This window comes from Nomascus leucogenys, chromosome 4, assembly GCF_006542625.1.
Source record: "Nomascus leucogenys isolate Asia chromosome 4, Asia_NLE_v1, whole genome shotgun sequence".
In the NCBI taxonomy this organism is placed as follows: domain Eukaryota; kingdom Metazoa; phylum Chordata; class Mammalia; order Primates; family Hylobatidae; genus Nomascus; species Nomascus leucogenys.
The window spans coordinates 143,845,370-143,868,021 of NC_044384.1; the positions used below are offsets into that span (position 1 = coordinate 143,845,370).

The following is a 22,652-nucleotide window of genomic DNA, read 5'->3' on the forward strand; positions in this document are numbered from 1 at the left end:
CCCTGGCAAACCCTGATCCTTTTACTATCTTCAGTTTTCCCTTTTCAAGAATGTCATAGAGTTGGAATCATAAAATGTATAGCCTTTTCAGACTGGCTTCTTTCATTTAATAAGTGAGTTAAAAAAAAAAAAAAAGCAGGAATAACTGTAGAACAATTGTTTAGTGATCTCTTGCCTTATTTAACTGGCCGAAACAATCACTGTGTATCTTCAGAAATGGTACCAGTTTTCTTACCTACATCAGTGAACTTGTAGAGTTATTATGTGTTTCAAATAAGATGATGGATAGCAAAGGGTGTTGGAAACTGTAAGATGCTATACAACTGCAGGAACTATATAATGAATTTTAATAGGAACATCAGAAAGACACTTATCAAGATCTATACTACATCTCATATTAGTTAAAGGTTATAATTCCAGTCACTCTAATCGGGTTAAATGATCTAACTTCTATACCTCCGAGTTATATACCTCAAAGCACATGTTTACTCTGAAAGATAATGAATTCCTTTTCGACACTGAAAAGGACCATCATAAGTGTATGTGTAAAATGTCTGTATTCCGCATATTGCATGAATGCCTCTGTGGAAACTGCTCCAGTACTGTCCATTGGGCAACACACTGCTGTGACTGCGTTAATATGGCCACATTCCATCATCACATGTAATTTCATCCCTTCAGGTTCAGTGTGAGTCGTAAGCAATGCTGCTTCTGCATGTTGTTTCTATGGCAGAAGAAGGCAGGAACCAAATGAGTATTACAAGATAGCCCCAAACTACCTTCTAAGCAGGCATTTTGGGGTTAAGCAGTCAAGCCACATATCTTAGTAGAAAAGATTCAGAATTTCTAAGAGGTACCATTTCCTCTGATTTTCTTTGGGTTCCTGACAGCATTTTCTCTGCCATAATTTCTGGAATCAACAGATGATATCAATTCTTGGTCATCTACTGGATAATTATAAACATTAGTCTGAAGATAGTTGAAGTATTAGAGTTTTATTAGACTGCGTACTCTTTGGAATCTCAAAAAATTATTACATACAGATGTAGCTTAAAAATTCCCTAAACAAACTGGTCTTAATGGGAAATGTTGATGTAAAAATGCTGCTTGAGAAAGTATGTTATTGTATTTTGCTGAATAACATAAAACCATCAAATTCCAACCACAAGCTAATTATGCTTAACATTTGGGGGTATATGAAATTCCTTATTATTTTTAACTATTAAGGAATAGGTTCTTAAATTTCCTTAAACTTTTCCAACTTTAATATAAAAAATTGTTAATGACAGGAATTCCTGACCTGAATCATTTTTAACTTAAATGCACCAGTGACATGTTCTTAACAGTGTTGATGATTGGGACAAAAATGTTATGAGTTAAAAAAATTAAGACTAATCAGAACACCAGCCCCTCAAATAACAACTGGTTATTTTGTGATGTGAAATTGTGCATATTTGCAAGTACAGCATGGCTCCCTTCTGGGTAGTAACAAACACATACATCCATACATGTTTTTTCCTTTAATTGGACAACTTTTAATACATATAATTTGTTTACAGTTACATAATTGGCCTGTCCCGTGCCATGAAGGCATTGCAGCTGCCATGCATTAAATTAATTGATGGCACACTACTCCTCCTTGCCCCTTCTTCACCCCTAAATACTGCTACCACTAAAATAAACAGTCTCTGCATGAGAAAGAAGAAAAAAAAATCACAAATAAGCAGCCCTCTTAGCTTAACTAGGACCCTTTCTCTATCCAGCTCAATTTTAAGTGATTTAAAATCCTAAGTCAGCCTCAGCAGAGATGGTCAGCTTCGAGTCAGGGGCCCAGGAGCCGTGGAAGGTAAGCACCCAAGGAAATCCTTTACCTAGCACACTTGCCCCTTCTCAAAACAAGGGCCTTGGAGTGCCTTCACTTGTTGGTTTCAGAAGTCTACAGGGTTTTTGCAGAAAGGACACTGTTTATTAGGACAGCAGTCGGAGAAGGTCAAAACAGAGAGAGGCACTCCTTCCCCTTGGACTCCTTGGGCTGTAACTGTGAAATGACAGTGGTGACCACGCTGCTGACCATCACTGTGGTGGCAGCTGGCATTTATCAGGTGCACTCCATGTGGCTACATCGTCTCACTCAATTTCACAACAGTTTGTCCTATATGGGTAAGAAGCTCGAGCTCTGAAAGGTATCAGAATGTACACAGGCCGCAAAACTCTGACAAAATTTCTTCCTTTCAGAGCCTCTTACAATAAAACAGATTTTAAAAAGATTTCACTATAAAATCCACACCCCCCTCGTGTGTGGGTCAGGAGGGCCAACAGACTTCACCGCCAGTGCCCGCCACCCTACACAGCCCACAGCTGTCACACCAGAAGCACACCCCTCACCCCGAGTGGGAACAAATGTGGAAAATCTGGGAAATGCTGAACAGACCAATTTTGGCACATACCCTTGTTTCCGCTTCACCCCGGAGGGGAGATGAGGATGCGCTGGATGCTGAGTGGTTGGCTTGGTGCCAGGGCAACAAGCGGCTGTAGAGAAGGGGTCACCGCACGTGTCTGGGTGCAGCCCTGCAGTCGGGGGTGTGTGCAACTGCCCCATGCCGCACTGCCTCACTCCCAGGACCCACACACATAGGGAGAGGCAGATCCCCCGGGGATTCAACCTCCACATGGCTGCTGCCTGAGCTGGGCATCAGTGACGCTGCCACCCTTCGCAGCCACCTAGCGGCAGCCAGTGAGTAACATCTGGAGATGGAGCGGACGCTAGGCGAGGCTTTCCAGATGGGGGTGGGGAGGGATTCATGAAGAGGCACGATAGTTGGTATAAAATTGAAATGTAATTCTTTTGAAGACAGCGTTGTAGAAATAAAGAGTAGGCAAAATCAGTGCTGAGAGCAGGCACATCTTCCATTCACTGCACGTCCCCCGTCCCCGAGTGATCACCTGGGCAAAGCCAACCCCAACCTTTTCATGGATCTAGCTCTGGCATGGCTATAACTAGCTCAGACTCGAGACCTGCTGTCTCTGTTTTAGGGAATCTAGCTTTTTTTTTTTTTTTTTTTTTTTTTTTTTTTTTTTTTTTTTTTTTTTTTTTTAGATATAACTTATATAGAATAAAATCTTGAGTGTACAACTTGGTAAATTTTTGTATCTGTGCGCACCTGTGCAATGACTACCCAGCTCAAGATATAGAGGACTTCCTGCCCTGCACGCAGCTCCCTCACGCCCCTCCTCATCCATATCTGTGCGACCTGTGTAATGACCGCCCAGCTCAATACGGAAGGCTTCTCCCCCTGCAGGCAGCTCCCTCACGCCCCTCTTTGTCTGTATCTGTGCGCACCTGTGTAATGACCGCTCAGCTCAAGATACAGAAGACTTCCCACCCTGCACGCGGCTCCCTCACGCTCCTCCTCATCCATGTATGTGTGCACCTGTGTAATGACGGCCCAGCTCAAGATACAGGCTTCCCGCCCTGCAGGCGGCTTCCTCAGGCCCCTCTTCTCAACACCAATCCTGACTCTGCTCTGTCACCCACCATAGGTTAATTTTGCTAAGTTTTGGATGTCATATAATTGGAACAATCAATACATACTCCTTTTTGGTCTCTTTTAGTATTTCTGTGATGGATCCATGCTGTTGTGCACGTTAAGTTTGATTTTTCCATCACTGTGCAGTGTTTCGCTGTATAACACAATTTACATACCCATGGTACTGCTGTACATTGACATTTGTGTCCTTTTATGGAAGTCAACACTTCAACACTTAACTGTACAAACCCATGTATCATTTTTCTTGTACTGTTATCTCTGAAATCTGTGGAGCGGGACTGACTTAAAGCTGCTTTGACTAAGTTCCAAGACTAACCTGCCTTCTAATGAAATCCACTCTTCAGAAAATACATTGAGTGGACTTGGTGTTTATTCTGTGGTGCCCAGAACCAACTTTTGAGGAATAGATTGATTCATTAAGTACTGGTCAAACATAATTTCCCCCAGGTTATAATCAGAGGTCAACAAGGAGGTAGTGAAATACAACAGACAGCTAAAAAGCGATGAAACTTTATCAACAGCCAATGGAAAAGAGGGTGGGAATAAAAGGAAGGACCCAAGCACCTACATGCTGCTCACTCTGGTCTTTCAAACCTTCTCTTCCTACCTGATAGCACCTTCTTTTTCCCAGCATCATCAGAGAGAGATGCTTGTTATAAACAATAATTTTGCCAATAAGAGCTTGCTTCTGTGAGCACGAGGACTTTTCTTCCTTTTCTCACATCTTTCTAAATTGCATTAAGCTTCACCTTGTATGACTTATGGCCATCATTATAAAAATCCATCAGGTGTACTTTCTGTACCTTGGCTCATCAGCCTGCCTTGCAAGTTTGGCTGGTCTGATCTTTCCTCTTGGGCGCTTACTGGGACCAGTGAAATGCAAGTCAGCTGCAATGAAAAACCCAGCATTTTCCTCTAGCTGGCCAGAGGAGAGCTAGCGACCAATGGGGATAATGATTAAGATGAGGATCCAAATCCTAATTCTGAGTTTAACACTGCCATTTTGGGAATTTTCCTAGGCTAGCATGGACTTGCCCGTGAAAGGCATCTAAAGTGGTAGGGGACCAACAGCTGGGAAGTCAGGCACGAGTGGAGTACTGTCAGGTCTACACACACCACCTGAAAATGCCGGGGTGCAGGAAAGGCATTTTGGACAAAGCCTTCACGTAGGTTCTAACTTTGGCCTCCTAAAGTCAAAGTGTGCCTCAACCCACTCCCGGAGAGGGCCAAGATTCCAGTGGAACCAACTACTCATCATTTGAATCCCAAAGAGGAGCCAAAACTCCAATGTAGGTTCTTCCGCCAGGGGGGATTCAATAAAGACGCTAAACCACAAACTTTAAGCTGGCACTTGGACCACTACAATTTGAAACTAAATTTCCACAACTGAGGGAAGCTTTCAAGAATTCACTGCCACTGATAAAATTAAACTGGCCTGTAGGAGTCATAACCCAAACTAGAGAAGTAACCACAGTGAGTTTTGGTTAAAAAAAAAAAAAAATGGGGGTAAGATGACTCACTGAAACAAACAAACAAACCTAACAATAGGAAAACCTCTGCCGCAGCTCCCTTCTTCCGGTGCTCCCCTGGCCCCACATTCCCACCGGCATGGGAGCTTTTGTTCCCACCGAGTGAGTCAGTGGAGATGGGAATCTCTAGTGACTTGTGTGAACCAGTGTTGCTGCAGCTCTGAGAAATGGCGCTGCTGTGCTGTGTGTCACACACCATCACTCAAAGGCACTCACTGTTTGATAGGAACATGTGCTCCTCTACTGATGAGGCAAGTGAGTCAGCCATTCTACGGTGGTCCAAAGTGCTGCTGTGGCTCTGCACCCCTTTGATAAATAGAGAAATATCTCTTGAAATAACTTTTTCCCCTTCCAGTTCTTGAGTAAAAATTCAAGCATGCAGAAGAAAACGTCAATTCTGAATGGCATGCTTTTTATAACTTATGGCAGTGGAGTGAAAGGGGAGAGGAATTTTCCACTAGCTTCCATTGCAAGAGACACACATGCAAGGCAAGAGGGTTAAAGAGAGGGGGCAGGCCTGCAGAACTGAAACTAATTATGGGAAAATGATTCAAGTCCCTGTACTTTTACCACAAGCATTTGGAGAATCACACTGAAAGTTTAATTCCCAAATTGCTGTGGCATGCAAGTAAATTTGGCTTTTCTGTATAATCTAATGTTATAAAACTAGTTCATCTTAGAGCAAGTGAAGATGGTGAGGAGGCAAACTATAAATTACAAGCAGAAATAGGCCACATGAGTTTTGTAAAACTGGCACCAATCTACACTTCCAAAAACGCATTAGCCCGAAGGCAACCATGGTACCCATGGAACACATGCATGTTGCTCTGAGAATGCTTCTTCCGAGGTACACCGTGGTTATAAATGCTGTTCACCTGAAAGAAGACAGGGCCAACCAGCCAGCTTGCAAGGAACATGGCTGTTTTTCCTAGTGATTTCAGAAGCTAGGAAAACACGGAAGAGTACATCTTAATGAAGGTCTTGCATAATTTATTAGTTCTTTTTGACTTCCTAGTTTTCTGATAAACATATCAAATCATAGAGATTACAATTAAAGGCAATACCTGGACTGGGGGAAGGGGAGGAAGACGGTAGGTTGAGTTTATGTCCTACCAAGTGCAAGGTTCTAGGCTAGTTGTTCTCAAACTTTCTCAGCTCATGGCACCCTTAGTGATTCACTATTTTTTCTCTATTTATCTCTAGGCCAACAGTTGCTTGTATTCAGTGGTTAGCTCCAAATAATTTAAGTATTTATGTTCTGACAATTTAGTAGCTATTTGAAAATACCAATACACATATAAATTGAGTTTTAAAAAAAGATCCTTTATTTTCTTTCTTAAGTAACCCCAGTGACGTATGAATGGAATATATCTGCCAGTTAGGCATGCCTGGCTTCTCAAACTTTGGAATCAAATTGGACACTGCCACCTGCATTTTACGCTGTATGCTAATTTTCCTGTAGTACTTGCTTTTCACAAATAGCAACCACCAAAAACCTAGCTTTACAGAGGTACAAGCTGATACTGTTGAAACTGTGAGCTCCTTTGAGCTATGAATTCTTCCAGTGGCTGACAGTCACTGAGCACTGCTGGGTTGCCTCGAATATTCAGACTGTCTCCCTTACTCCGATTTGTTTGCTGCAAGGACCCAGGGTGACTTGGCACACAGTTTGGGATTTGTACTAACTCATCCCACTTAATTTTCACACTAGCATAGCGCAGTAGGTATTTATATACCTGTTTTACCAACCAGAAATGTGATGTTAGAAAGTATTGAGCCAGTAGTTCCTAAGGAACTGAACTGGGACTCACACCGGGTGTGTTTGATTCTCAAATCTGTACTGTATGAATCTACAATGGCTTCCAATGTCACAAATATCGCTTCTACCCCAACTCAATTCAATATGAATACAGTTATTTTATTCAGTTTTTTATTCTATGGCTCAAAAGTCAGAAACACTTGCACTGGAGTAGCTCAAAGCAGAACTAAATTCAATCAATTTCACTTTTCTCAAGAGTAATCTTGTATTTATTCCAATGGGCAATGGGTAGAACTAATATTAATAGCAAAAATCATTTTCCTCCTATACTTGAAGCCACTGAACTCCAACAAAATCCAATACATGACTCAGACATTTATTTATTTATTATTTATTTTTAGACTAATGGGAACCACATGAATTCTTTCTTGGTCTTCCAAGAGCAAATGCCTTTTATGCTTGATCCGGAAAGAATCGTGTTTTGGAATGTCAAATTACTAATATACCTTTTAACCCTCATCAGACGGCTGGAATGGTTTAATCCACAGTTCTCTAAGACAGTTACTTTAAAATTACTTTTCCAAAGTTCATTTCATTAGGCATGATTTAGGTACTCCCAGATGAAAACTGCAGAGACAAATAAAACCACCTATAGTACTAGGGTCATACTGTCACAACAAAACTTGTCAAACATTTCATTTTTAAATGTCTTTTAGTTTTTAAAAGAATTTTTGAGATACAAAACACAGGAAATGGATAAAGTACACTAACCTGAAATTTACAGCTTGATAACTTTCAAAAATATGAATTCACTCATGTAACTAGCACCAAGGTCAAGATCTAGGAAACATTTTCAGCACTCCAGAAGGCTCTCTCGTGCCACTGCTCAGTTCACAGCCTCAAACTCCTCCCACCCGGAAGACATTATTCTGACTTCTATCACCTTTAGTAAGTTTGGTCCATTCTTGAGCTTCATGGAAATGGATCATCTAGTAAGCACTCCTAGGGTGTGGCTTCTGTGACCCAACCCGATGTCTGTGATGGCATTCATCTGACAGTGATCTATTATGTTATTTGTTAAAATGGAACTGCAGAGCATGAGCACATCATACCAGTCTCCATGGAGCAACACTTAAAAATCAAAATAATAATTCTATTGTGAAAACAAAACTAGTGAGGCTACTGACCAAAGAATCTGATGTTAGCTGGTTCAATCTGAAATCACATAATTGGCCTCAAAACATATTTCGAGTCTTCCTGATGTGGACAGTTCAGCAGATATTATAGATTCAAGTCAGGAGGTAAGGGAGGCTCTTTTATGGCAAAGTGTAACACTAAATGCTGTATCTGTGTCTTTACCTTAATGAATTCCTTCTTAGAGTGCCATTTTCTGTAACAATTACTTTAGAATGAGGAATCCTATAGAAATAAAAATGTGTGTTTGCACTTCATTTTATGGCCAAGTTGTGCATGTCGGTTCTTACTCAAGCCTCTCCCACTCCGATAGATGAATGACACACCCTGAAAAAAAATTCGACAAACTCTCTCCGACAATGACTTGGAAACGTCCCTAGAGCTAGTATTTTGTAAAAAACAGTTTGATGTAACATATATTTTGTAGTAAAATACTCTCTTATTTTGGGTTAGGAGGTCTTGGAAGACATAATTACAAGTTCAATGATTTGCCCAAAGTCATCATCACCATTTGCAGTTCACAGTCTCTCTTTCCAGCACAGTCAAACTATAATCATCACAGAACACAGTGCATGTGGTTTTAGAACATTTTTGCTGGACTGCTGGCCACAGACAGAAGTAGAATGTGTTTATGGGGTTTTCTATGGTCCTCCATAATAAACAGAGGTCCCAGCTTCACTATCAACATTTGAAATGGCAAACAGTAAATATGTTGATTCATACTTGTTACACTTCCTACCAAATTTCAGATCAAGAAATGAAGATAAAAGTTATATTTGGCAAACAAAAAGTTATACTATTCTCTGTCTTGCCACACCATCTGGGTATTGAATATTGTTTTGCTTTTGCTCCATTGCTTCTGATCTGAAAACATCCTACTGCTGATCAGATCTAAAATAAGGTTAAAATGCTTAAAATACATTACAACTTTAAAGATTAATGTGCAAAACATAGCCCTGTTAAGTCATTTGTGTGTCTAATGTGAGTTATAAAAAGATTGCTCCCTTTCAGCTTCTGCAAAGCCCAGGCAGATGTACAATTCCTTAAAGTACATGCACACAGGGGGTTTAAATTATGTAAATAAATATGAAAATATGAAAAAACTTGCAGCTTTAAACACTTGGGAGAATGGGAACTGAACCAGAGCTCGAAGGGACAGATCATCTCATCCAATATAAGGGGTAGATTATCTTCCTAAATAGTTCAGGAAAGCATGAACTTCAGCGGTTATGAAATCATTTATTAAAAAAAGCTGCACCTACAGCTTTAAGAACACAAAAATCAAAGAGGAAAGAACACATTTCTTTTCTGAAAATCCCCTGGCCTTATATGACAGTGCTCTTCCCTATGGTTTGGGCGGGTTTATTCAACAGACGGGAGCTGGATGCTCCCCACCACCCACGCACATTGCCCGTCAGTGCGTTTTGCTCACAGGAGTCTCAAGTTGCTGCAGAGCATGGAAATGTGTGTTTGCATCCATTCACTCTAACCCAGGAAAGCACAGAGAGAAGGGTGTCCAGGCAGGAGACTAGGAGCAGTTTGTTGGAGAGACATCACCCATACTGAGAAAATAACTGTACAAACACATTTGCGGACGGCGGGTCAGTAGTGCATCTTCATGTACAGAAGATGGCTTGTGTTCCCGCTGAGTCTTCGTGTAAATTAATCCTGTGTATTTTGAGCATCTTCCAATATTATCTCAAAAATTCTATCCATTGGAATTCTTTCAACTTTTTGGGTGCTAGCAGAAAGAGGAGATAAAGAAGCAGAAAGTCTTGGCTGGGGGTGGGGTTGGGGGGGTTTCTGTCCAGAGGCAGTGGGACCCGGCAGGGCACGCACAGCCCTGCTGTGAGATTTCTCAAGCATTCCCATCCGCATTCCCAAGTCCGCTCCTCTCCCTTTTTAAAACAGAAACAACACACGCTTCCTGCCAGCCTTATAAAGGACAGCAAAAACTAGTTTGCCTTGAAAATGTTTTCTAGAAAATTATCTAAATTTAGAAAATTTAGTTTCACTAGCCTTTTCCCTTTTCTAACCATTTAGAATACTCATTGTGACCAAGTAAGTTCAGTTTATTGGAAACAGCCTACTTCAGAGATAACCACGCTACCTCCTCCACAGAGCTCCACCCGGTATTTTAGCAAACCCGTGTAACACAGAAAGAGACAGCAAAAACAGGGCAGAGAGGAGAAGTAAAAGGCCATCAGTATCTGTATACTTCATTGCAAAAATGAAAAAGTAAGAATGTTAATGCCCCTCAGACAGCACTTTTTTTGTTTTTAAGATAAGAATAGGCATTATCAGTACAGCGATGAGAGTGCTGGGTGGGGCGTTGGGAGACCAGGGTTTTAGTTAGTACTCTGCTACCAGCTAGCACTGTGACCCAGGTGCTAGCATCCTTCTTACAGTGATAGTCCGACAATATTACAGGGTCTAAAGCCTCCCACCATTGCCCACCAAGCTTTGGAATGTCTATTTCTTAGAGAACTGAAACACACACACACACACACACACACACACACACACACACACACCCCTACCTCACATGTGTAGGCAAATGTATGCATATATGTCTCTAGACAGATACACATAAGACTCTATTTGGCATAGAAAAACACTGAGACATTTTGTTACATTATTATTATTTTTTCTTTCAGTGTGCTTTAAATTCAGAAAGGCAAGAATGCTCTAGTTTCATTAAAAAAGGAAGTTCCTAGTATATTGTAGGGGCCACTATGCCCGGCCCTACATTCAGTACAGTTTTAAAAAGAAAATAGGTTTATATTTTCTTCTACCTCTGTAGGGAAAACATCACTAGTATCTTCTAAGCTGAGAATTTAACAAAATATCCCAAAAACCAAACGAATGGCAGAAGCCTGCAGAATAACTCAGAGGCCACCAATGACCTGCTGAGCGTCTCCGCAGTTGCTCTGCTGCTGCAACCTCACCTCACTCCCGCATGACAACCCTGGCTTTGGTTTCCTGTCTCCAGGCCTGCCCTGCCCCAATTTACTAGAAATATTGTCTTTCTCAGAGCATTGCTTTTCCTATCCTCTCCTCTCCAGCGTTGCTGACTGGGGGCTATAAATACAAGCTCCCCTTCCACGTGGCCCCGAGTTACCCACTAGCCTGTCTTTAGCCACTGCCCACAGCCTGCGGCCCATGAGCCTTGGGGTGGGCACTGACTTTCTGTGAGCCTCACTTCTCCTTCATTAAAGGGGCCTCAAAGCATCCCCTGCTGTGCCAGGGAAATCCTCTGGTGCTGCTCAGAATTAACCCTCTGGGCCCAACCCGCTCTTCAGGACACCTCAGAGACAGGCCTTGCCTCAGGCCTTCCCACAAACCCCCAGGCCATGCCCAGGGACCTTGGCTCCAAGCTGCCTCGGGACACCCATCGGAGCCTCCTTGGCACTCTCGCAAAACCTGGGACATGAATGCCCACTGGGCTCCACCTGCCCCCCTGGGGATAGCAGTCCCCATTCTCCTCTCAGGTGGATGTTCTGATACACTGTCCCAGGGCTCCTTGGGAGATCCTGTGGGGCTTCTTACCAGCCAGCGCGGCAGTGGCCGCCTGAGTCCACGTGTGCGAACCACCCTGCTGCGCCCCTGCCTCCCGCGCCTGTCCTGCATGGCTGCGCTCTGGGACCACTGCCTAAATAAACTTCCTGCATGCCTGCCTTTGTCTCAGGCTCTGCTTTTGGGTAAACCCAAGCTAAGGCAGTGTGAGAATCTGGTGAGAGCGAGGTACACACACATACACACAGAGAAGCATTTTGTCATTGTAAGCTGCTGTAACTATTCTTGCTGTGTATATATCTACATATGCAGACGTGGCCTGACAACGTCTCTTGCACTGTATTTGCTCCTCGGCTTCCAGGAATCTGTGCAAGTGTCAGGTATGCATAACGTGCCATGAGGCTGCACGCTCACAGGTACCTGGGTAAATATATATGTGCCCTACGAGACCTCAAAAACACTCGTGTAAAATGTGACACCTTTTGCATATGAAATGCCCAAAGAAATTTACATGACGTTACTACAGCAGTCTCATTAAACTTACATATATTTAAAATGCCTGCTATTGATGAGAAATAGCCACTTTATCAGTAGAAAATAACTGGAACATTTTGAAGGGAAAAGGACATTTCCTTCTCAAATTTTGGAGCAGTGGTAAGGGAAACACACAAAGGGATAAAGTCATATGAATATATATGGAAAAACATATATTCAAATATATGTGAAAAAAATTAATGCAGAGAATATGCAGCTGCACTCACAGAAGACCAAAGCAGATAGGATTTGCCAGAGCACAGATATACCGGTACACTTAAATTACTGTAGGTTGTATCTGTCCACAGGAGGAGAGGCATGGACTATTAATGTTAGAATGCCACCAGCTAAGGCCCACAAACTTATTTCCTACTACATCTTGGAGTTTATAGTGGCCAAAAGTGAACTTTCAGTCTCTCATACTAGCGAAAGTAGGAAAGGGGTTGGTTATCTAGATACAGTATCAGAAAGTCACTCATAAATTGTTAAATGGCCGGGCATGGTGGCTCACACCTGTAATCTGAGCACTTTGGGAGGCCAAGGCAGGCAGATCGCCTGAGGTCAGGAGTTTCAGACCAGCCTGGCCAACCAACATGGCGAAGCCCATCTCTATTAAAAATACAAAAATTAGCCAGGCATGGTGGTGTGCGCCTGTAACCCCAGCTTCTTGGGAAGCTGAGGCAGGAGAATCGTTTGAACCAGGGAGGCAGAGGTCGTAGTGAGCCAAGATCGCGTCGCTGCACTCCAGCCTGAGCAACAGGGCGAGACTCCGTCTCAAAAAAAGACAACAAAAAACTATGAATAGAAAAAAGCAAAAAGGCTAGATCAGAACAGATCCATTTCAGGAAGTGCTTAAAAGACCCTATGTGGGCAGGCATCCACGTGGTCAGGGCAGGTGAAGGCAAGTGTGCTCCCTAAGAGAAGTCACAAGACCCACCAGGAAATGGGCACCAGAGGCCAGGCTTCCCTCCCTCGGCCTTTAGCTTTTGCCTCAATTTCTAGGGCCTTACACTGAACCTGAAGAAAAGGCCAAGACTATAAAAACAGTCAACAGATGGCAAGTAGCTTTGGCATGGGCTTTTCTAGGTTCTAGAAATTCAAGTCTGGCATCAATATATGGAGAAAGCTTGCTTCCCACGTCACAGGGCATGTGAACATCACCTCTCACTGTGGGTACTGCGCCTACCCCCCAGGCTCTGGGGAGGGTTTAGGAGGGCAAAGCGCTGCGCAAAACCCGCATCTCCCAGCCCTTCCCTCTTTAGGCTCAGCCTCTGCCATGAAGTACTGCTGAGTACACAGCTGCTTAGGCAGCAAAATCTCCAGAATAAAAACACACACACAGAAGCCCAACTCTAAAAGGAGGGGGAGGAGAGCCCAGTTTTGTCACTTGTCTGTCTGGAGACCTCAAATGCTGTTTCAGAGTTTCCTCATGACAGGGAACCAAGAACATTAGGTCAAAAGCCTCCCAAACAGAATATCCCTGGATTTAATAATCTTACACTCAAGTTTTCAAACTAATTGTAAGAGCGGATGTTTTGCTTGTTGTTACTAGGGTGTATATGTAGAATGGTTGCAGAGTTTCAGGATTCTATTCACTCTTCACCAAGCAAGCAAGAACATTAACCTATTGTTTGTGGAGATTAAAAACGAAACGACACAAATACAAAATGGTTTTGATATCAAAATGAAACACAAAATGAGTATCTTTGCTGAGGGCATGCAATGGGGGATGGTGGGACCTGAGGACCAAGAGAGGACTCAAGGAGGAGATACAAAGGCGGCCGTGCTATGAGGCCGCTGGGCACCTGGGACGGCCAAGGACAGTGCGTGCCCAGGTCTGAGGCCCACAAGATCGGGGCGCCAGTCAGGAAGCGGCATATGTCTTAAAAAAGAAGGAATCTGGACATTATCCTCAGGCAAACTTGCAAGGGAAGAAAGTGAGCTGTAGTCACCAGCTTTGCATGTGGCTTCCTGACTCTAACAGTGGGATGAAAGGAGACCAGCTGGGGGATGCGTGGCCAGCGAGAGAGAGAGAGGACAGTGGACCCTGGGCGGGAAGACGGGATCACGGGGGGTAGAAAACGTGTACGTGTGTGTGTAACACAGATGACTGCAATATCTTATTTCTAAACAGAAGTGGGCAACAGTAAAATGTTTCCAAGGAAATCTCAAATTATTTGTGAATTTACTAGAAAAATTCAAGGGTTTACCAGAAAAATGGAAGGGCTGGGTGGGAAGAAAGATGGATCATTGGGATAGAAAAACGTGTATGTGTGTGTGAGAGATGGTTGCAAAATCCTATTTCTAAATTGAAATGCGCAACAGTAAAATGTTTCCAAGGAAATCTCAAATTATTTGTTAATTTACTAGAAAATTCAAGGTCCTTAGACCCTCTAATGAATTAGTTTTTGTCCACCTTAGGTCACTCAGATGGACAAAAACTAATTAATAAAAAGGTCTAAGGACCTTGAATTTTATTTAAATAGAAAAGATCTCTCAACCAGCATCTACAGTTGGTGAGAAATCAACATCAGAATCTCCAAGTTGGGGATAGTTTTCATATATTATCTATGTTTTCCTTTACTGAGCCAATTTCAAGATTACTTTTCTTTTGGTATAAAAAATAATTATGACAATCTTGGTGAGAAGGAAGAGAGCCAGATAAACTTTTAAATGTGTAATCAATCTGCCCTGCCATAGTTGCCTCACAAATGGACCTATTTTTCCTGTCAAATTTGATCATTCAAAACGTTGTGGGAGTAATAAAAAACTTCAGAACACATTTTGTACTAAAATATACATAGATATATGTTAGTGTAAACATACATATATATATATATTGCGTTAAAATATTTCATTCTGGTTGCTTGAGCTTCGACGCGTTGCCAAGTTTTAAAGACCATGGCTAGGGCGCAACTCTTTCAGCAAATCAAATAACACTGAGCAGCAAACCATGCAGCTAGAAGGATCGCCGTGGCTCTCAATGTTAAACTCGCATAACTCACTTAGTTCTGAGAAAGGAAGAACAGTCCAAGGCCCCACACTTTGCCGCGTGTGTCAACCATCAAGAAGAGGACAAAATGAACACACACTGTCCTTGCACATATGTACAGCGGGACCTATTCAGACACATGTGCCCACAGATCACGCTCATGGCATAATCCTCTTCAGATATGAAGGCGATGGCAAACATTCCTGCAAAACATGAATATGTTTCACATGCTACGCATGTGAAATTGGAAAGAGCCGGGTCCCCTCCCACGGGAGGTTCAAGTGTCTTGGAACTGTTTTGATGAGAGCAGTTCGGGGCAGATGACAGGGATGGGAAACATTCTCCATACACAAGTGGAGTTTGGTGCTGCCAGTGGAGGATGGCTTATTTACTGGGTTGGTTTTTTTTTTTTTCTTGTACTAAGACTTCCTTATACTTAGAATGGAATTTCATATTTCTGGGCAGGTTTCTATATTTCTGGGTTTCAGTCACAGCCAGCAAAAATAAGAGAGACACTAAACAGAAAGACATTCTAGGACAATAAACTAGGAAACAACTAATTCATCAAGGTCAAGAGACAGGGAAATTTCAAGGTCTATCTATCCACGTGGATGAGCCAGATGGCTTTGTTTCTAGGTTTGTTCTCATTATCCTTGATATGTGGTGATTTATGGAAAGGCTACATTAAATGGGAGATCTTTATTTGGAAATGTTCATTTTTATACTATATGATGGACATCCATAGTCTTTCTGTATCTCTAGAAATTACTACTAATCTTTGGAAGAAAACACAGATTCTTTTGTCAGGATGCTCCCAGAAGATAGAATTGGCATTGGTCATCTTTAATTCTGGGCTTTTCTGGTGGTAAAAATGGTCCTCCACCGAGGGGTGGGTGGTCTGTCTGTTTTCTTAAGGCACTGTGAAGCCTGGAATTGGAAGACATACTGAAGCCAATTTTGAGATATATCACTTTTGGCTCTTAAAATGCTGGAAAAGTATGAAGCGGCCTCTGGGTTGAACTAACATTTTGCTGAGGGTCATTCCAGTGCTCAGCACTGCATCCACCTGTGCTGATGTGAAGCGCCTGGAATTAGGAGACAGCGATTCCCAAATAGCACAGACAGTGCCGGCAACCAAGAAACACTAACTACCATTACTGTGGCTGTTCCTGTTGCTAGTGTTTCTGGGGCTAAATATACAGTATTCTTCCTTGTTTTTAAAGAGTACCTGACTGTCACATCATATATTTCTCTTAAAACCTTAATTTAATGACTTCAAGAGGAAGAACACAAGTGTTTTTATTTTTAATTTTAATTTCTTTTTTTTGAGACAAAGTCTCCCTCTGTCGCCTGAGCTGCAGTGCAGTGGCACGATCATGGCTCACTGCAACCTTGATCTCCTGGGCTCAGGCAGTCCTCCCACCTCAGCCACCCCAGTACCTGAGACTACAGGTATGTGCCACCACACCAACCTAATTTTTTTTTTTTTGTATTTTTTGTAGAGATGGGTTTCACCATGTTACTCAGTCTGGTCTCAAACTCCTGAGAGCAAGCAATCCTCCTGACTGGCCTCCCAAAGTGCTGGGATTACAGGCATGAGCCATCACGACTGGCTCAAATATCTTTTGAAATCAACACAAAATATCTACTACTGGACATTTTTGTTTCTGTTCCATTCTTTTCTCCCAAAGACTTCAACTAATTGCAGTCAATATCATACAGAATTTTCTTTTATTTCAATGATACATGCTTCAAGAGCTGTATATATTTATAGACACTATATACACATATGCTATATATATATCTGTATATACACACATCATGTGTATTCGTAATTTGCTTTTATGTAAGATTAACAGACACGGACACATAGTATCTCACCCACCATGTACCTATACTTTGTCATCCCGAATAGCTAAAAAGTAGCAATTTTAAAAGGATCTTGCATTCTATTGTTTTTATGTTTAGAAAACAATATGGCAGGTTAAGAAATTTTATTTTTTAAAATTCGGCCTGTATGTCTTTCAAAGTTCCTAAGTTTAATTTGAAATTGGAATTTGACTTTAATTTTTCAATTATAAACAATCCACTCATATCTCTGGAAAGTTGCAACCACATCTGACTCAGTAGCTCTAGAAATGGGGGAAGGCAGTATTGGAGGATTCATTTTCCCTCTCTGGTTGTATGATTCAGAGTGACAAAAGACAATAATTTTTATTTAGCTCTTAAGTACTGAAATCAAGAAGGAGGTTAAGACTTTTTATTTATACCACTTTGTAAATTATTATTTCTGAGTATGGGCCTAAACTAAACTCCAGCTGGAGTCTATCTCTATAGTTCCAAGCCTCCCGGAATGAAACTTTTTAAATATTATCTTGGCTGGGGTGGTGTGAGGAGTAACTAAGACAGTGCCTCTGGGTGACACACAGCTTTAACTACAACCTCAAAAATTCCATTACTCCCATGGCGATGAGCGGAGGGGAGAATTACGAACTGCTATTTATGGCTTCTTTTAAATAGTTTATTTCAATCACAAAAGTTACAGTTTTATAAAGGCAGGGGAGGAAAGAGAAACACTGAATTAAGAAAGATCACACACACTAAAAAGCCTGAGCTAACTCTGAGAAAGGGTTAATAAGATTTCAGATTCTTCACATTTTATGAAGCCTATAATACAGATGGTTGCTGGCCTGCCGGGTATCAGTGACTGATTTTTTATTTTTTAAATTTTTTTAAATCTTTTAATTTTTTTAAATAGTGGTCTACTCTGTTTTGATTCATATGGAAAAGTAAAGGCTTCAGCCGATGTGGTGGCTCATGCTCGTAGTCCCAGCACTTTGGGAGGCTGAGGCAGATGGATGGCTTGAGTAACATTTCAACAAAATGATTTTACACATGCTTGGAGCTCTAGTACAACTGTCCCTTGATATCTGTGGGGGACTGATTCCAAGATCCCCGAGAATACCAAAATCCACGATGCTCAACCCTCTTCCGTAAAACAGGGTAGCATCTGCATATAACCTATGCACATCCTCTCATATACTCTAAATCATCTCGAGGTTACTTAGAATACCTAACACAATGTCAGTGCCATGCAAATAGTTGCTATACTGTATTGTTTTGCAATTTTTGTTTTTTATTGTTGTATTGTTATTATTATTATTTTTTAGTATTTTGATGGTGTGGTTGAATCCGTAGATGTGGAGGCCGCAGATAGAGGGCTGACTGTGCCTCTCATGCATCCTGCTCATCTGACCCATCCAATATCCATGGGAGAACAACTGCCAGGGAGGGAGCCTTAGTGACCAGGCTGACGGGCATGTAGGGAGCTGGGAGCTCAGAGAACTGGGGCAGAGTCGATGGCAGGGGGCATTGGAAACAGTAAACTTATAGTTCCAGCCTAATGTTAAAACCACCTGATACCAGTCACAAGACACAATCTATGAAATGCATCAACAAAGAAGCTCTAAGAGAGAAACTCTACCCTTCCCATCCTATTTTCCTACTCTTAAAGACAGAAAGCACCGAATTATTTAGTGGTTAACATTTTGGGGGAAACCATGTCTGATGACTGACTCCATGAATGGTTTCTCTATAAAGAATTCTAAGTTTTTAAAGGAAGGCACCAGAATCAGTTGTATAATCATCTTTCAATTATTCAATGTAATAAAAAATGTTTGTTACACCATGTGAAAAGGAAGAAAACACGGTTTCTGCACTCACAAGCTGATACTTTGGACCAGTGAATGGAATAATGGTTCCCAACATTAGATTATTAAAAAAAAAAAGAAGAAGAAGAAAGGAAATTAAATGTTAAGTATCTGGAGTTACGCATACACAATGACTTTAAAAGCATAGCTTAACTCCTCTTTAAGACACTCCTCTGACCAACTAGAAATCCTATTTTACATATGAGGAAAATAGGGTCCCAAAAGGTTAAGCAACTTTCCTAGAACCAAGGCTATAAAGCAGAGGGCAGGCTTCCCTGGCTCCAAGCCCAAAGGCTCTTCCCACATACTGAGTTGTCTTGCAGTTATACATAATCATATAATTTTACTGCCATAGACAGGGATAGCTATACCAATGGCAGTGAAATGAGCGTCTTCCTTCTCTTGTGTTTCAGTTAATGCTAAAATTAGTTGGCATGATCATTATCTTTAGTAACTGAGGGAGAGAAGAACCAGCCCATGGCACGTTAGGTGATAAACAGACCAAGGTGGGATTAAAAGTTTGCTTGATACATGAAATGACAAAATTGTGAAAAACGCATACATGTTAGGAAAAATTTAATAGTTTGAATGAACTCAATACAGAGGAAGGTGGGGAAGACCCCACAGAATGTGGAACTGAGTGGTGATTCTGTAGGTTAAGAGGAAAATCAAAAGGGTGCTCCTCTACTTATACACTGTCCTAGAGTGTCTTCTCAAGTCTATGTGGAGAAACCAAAAGTCTAGAATGTGAGAGAAATAGTGATGCTTCTTTGTATCAAATTATCATTTCCTGCACTGCATGGTCAGAGTTACAGCTGGGAAGTACAGACACAACCCCACAGCGGCAGCACCCAGCAGTCCCTGTGGCTGCCCTCGCCACCCTCTGTGGCCCACCACGACATGGACTTCCAGAGGAACACAGAAGAAACAGTAGCTTGTCTCGCTCCTTTACATGATGTGACTAAGTTGCCAGATTTTGCATAAAAATAAAATCACACTGTGCTTTCCTGCTAATGATAAAAAAAAAATAGCAAGATTGCAAAACGAAGGCAAGGTACAAGTCTTTTAATAGATTTTTTGTTGTTGTTAAAGATAGGGAGGAGATGACAAACATTTAGGAATCAGGTTTCCGGTCATTTGACTAATGACTGCCTTCTAACACTGTTCTTTTCTAGCTTGAGAATTATATCCAGGACAACATGAAAAAAGAAATGGTGGAGATACAGCAGAATGCAGTACAGAACCAGACGGCTGTGATGATAGAAATAGGGACAAACCTGTTGAACCAAACAGCGGAGCAAACACGGAAGTTAACTGATGTGGAAGCCCAAGTAAGTAATGCCACATAAAGCACACGGTGTCCCCGCAGCTAGAGACTAGCATTCAGTCACGTCAGGAGCTTCCTCAATGAAGCCATGAGAAACTAAAGAAAGCACCATCACAGCAGAAAAGGAATAAACTGATAAGCAATTAAGGATGTATGGCTGGTTATGAATTTAAAATCAGTAAATCTGTTTTTGTTTTTAATACTGAGGTTAAATTTCATGTGTTCTATCTACTGAAGACATCTGAGTCATTTTCATGCCATGCATCCCTGACCATTGCAAGATGAATACCCCCCTCTGTCTCTCTGGTGCTTTCTGGACTCTGGGGATCATGTTCCATTTCTAAGTCCTAAAGTCTTTGAACATTTGAGAAACGAAAAGCACTGAAGCAGAGAGCTAGAAGCTCTGGCCTTAAATCTAACTCTTGAGTTAAGACAAAACCTGAATCTCAACCGCTAACACAGCCTGCGGAATGAGTTTATGGAGAAGGAGACAAGTGGGACAGTGAGAAGCGTCCGGCCACAGAAAAGATGGTGCATGCCCAAGCAAGAGCCCTGAGCGCTGCCATGGTTCCAGGTCCACCACTAACCAAATAAATGCATCAGAATGAGACACTCACCTTTTCTGGGCCTCAAATAATATAAAGGGTTGGGCCAAACAAGTGATTGCTAAGTTCTCTTTCCACTGTGAGATTCTATGACCTAGTGATTAATAGTAACAGAAAGAAGACTATGAAATAGTAAACTAGTGGCCAGGCACAGTAGCTCACGCCTGCAATCCCAGCACTTTGGGAGGCTGAGATGGGTGGATCACCTGAGGTAAGGAGTTCAAGATCAGCCTGGCCAACATGGCGAAAACCCATCTCTACTAAAAAATACAAAAAATTTAGCCAGGCGTGGTGGCAGGCATCTCCAATCCCAGCTACTTGGGAGGCTAAGGCAGAAGAATTGCTTCAACCCAGGAGGCAAAGGCTGCAGTGAGTTGAGATCGTGCCACTGCACTCCAGCCTGGGCAACAGAGTGAGACTTCAACTCAAAAAAAAGCAAAGAAAAGAGAAGAGAAGAAAAGAAAAGAAAAAAGAAAAGAAAAGAAAAGAAAGGAAGGAAAGAAACTAGTAAAATAACAGCAAAATATGAAAATTTCAAAAGAAGAAAATTCACCCAGAGTCATGCTAAACGACGCACAACATGTGACCCAGCGAACGGCCTGGGTGGGAAAGGGAAAAGCTGCTATTAGCACTACAAATGCAGACGCTCCAAGCTCAAGGCGATGGTCGTGAGTCTCAGCGGCCAAGCCCGCTTTCTGACTCCTCATCCTGGCTTCTTTACATGCTTTTGAAGTCAGTGCCTTCCTACTCTGGGCTATAAGGAATGCTTTTAAAAAAAGAGCAAATTTAAGCGAAACAATCCCCACTCCATATTATTCCTAAATGCTACTTCAGCTAAAAGGATCAAGAAATGCTAGACGTCAGCCAGGACAGGACATGAGACGGGAGATGCCATAAGCCCTGCCACGCTCGTAAGACTTATTCTAGAAGGACACAGCTGTTCTTTCATTGTCTTCCCACAAATGGTTGGATGAGGTAAGAGAAAACAGAAGCCAAATGACAGACAAACAAAATACTTTCAGATAAGAGAACAGAATAACAAATTACTTGATTACCAGGTCTTTCCACAATATCAGAACAGTTCAGGAAAAACATACATAAATATTTTACATAATGGAACATAAGGTACTAAAAATTTAAATCCTAGGAACTCATAAAAACTAAAGATTTAAAAGTCAATATATCAATATATATCTACAGTCAATTATTATTAGGTTGAACCAAAAGTAACCGCAGGTTTTGCCATTACTTTTTTTTTTTTTTTTTTTTTTTTTTTTTTTTTTTTTGAGACGGAGTTTCACTGTGTTGCCCAGATTGGAGTGCAATGGTGTTATCTCGACTCACTGCAACCTCCATCTCCTGGGTTCAAGTGATTCTCGTGCCTCAGCCTCCCGCATAGCTGGGATTACAGGCGCAGGCTACCACACCTGGCTAATTTTCTGTATTTTTAGTAGAGACAGGGTTTCACCATGTTGGCCAGGCTGGTCTTGAACTCCTGACCTCAAGTGATCCACCTGCCTTGGCCTCCCAAACTGCTGGGATTACAGGCGTGAGCCACCGTGCCTGGCCACCATTACTTTCAATGGCAAAATTGCACCAATCTATTAAAATAAATTAGTAATGATTAAATCACATGCCCCACCTTTTGATAGTAAGACTGATGGGTAATTTAATAGCTCATCCAAAAAATGTCCCATAAGCATTTTTAAAATATAACATTTCTTATATTTTAAAATAATAGATCCAAGCATGGGAGCTTGGCAAAAAATTAAAAAAACAAAAAATAATAATAGTAATGAAAAAGTGTTAGGACAGAGCAGCAATGCAAACCTTGCTACATTCTATGCAGGTCAGAGACTTCATAGCATTTAATGTACTTGTGTTGGGTCATACGGTTTAAAACAAAAACGCCTATTGTGAAACTAGATATCATGTTAT

General features: G+C 41.7%; 2 protein-coding genes across 5 annotated transcripts in view; one reads left to right on the plus strand and one right to left on the minus strand.

Annotated features, from left to right (window-relative positions):
* MCPH1 (microcephalin 1) overlaps nt 1-22,652 on the minus strand; it is a 242,280-nt gene that overhangs the window by 95,849 nt on the left and 123,779 nt on the right. The gene's annotated exons all lie outside the window — the stretch shown is intronic.
* The window catches only part of ANGPT2 (angiopoietin 2), a 60,794-nt gene that overhangs the window by 10,839 nt on the left and 27,303 nt on the right, over nt 1-22,652 (plus strand). For both annotated transcript variants that reach the window (XM_012499155.2, XM_003271409.3), the window contains exon 2: nt 19,958-20,113. In XM_012499155.2, coding sequence (XP_012354609.1) covers nt 19,958-20,113 — 156 coding nt within the window. The remainder of the gene's footprint in view (nt 1-19,957; nt 20,114-22,652) is intronic.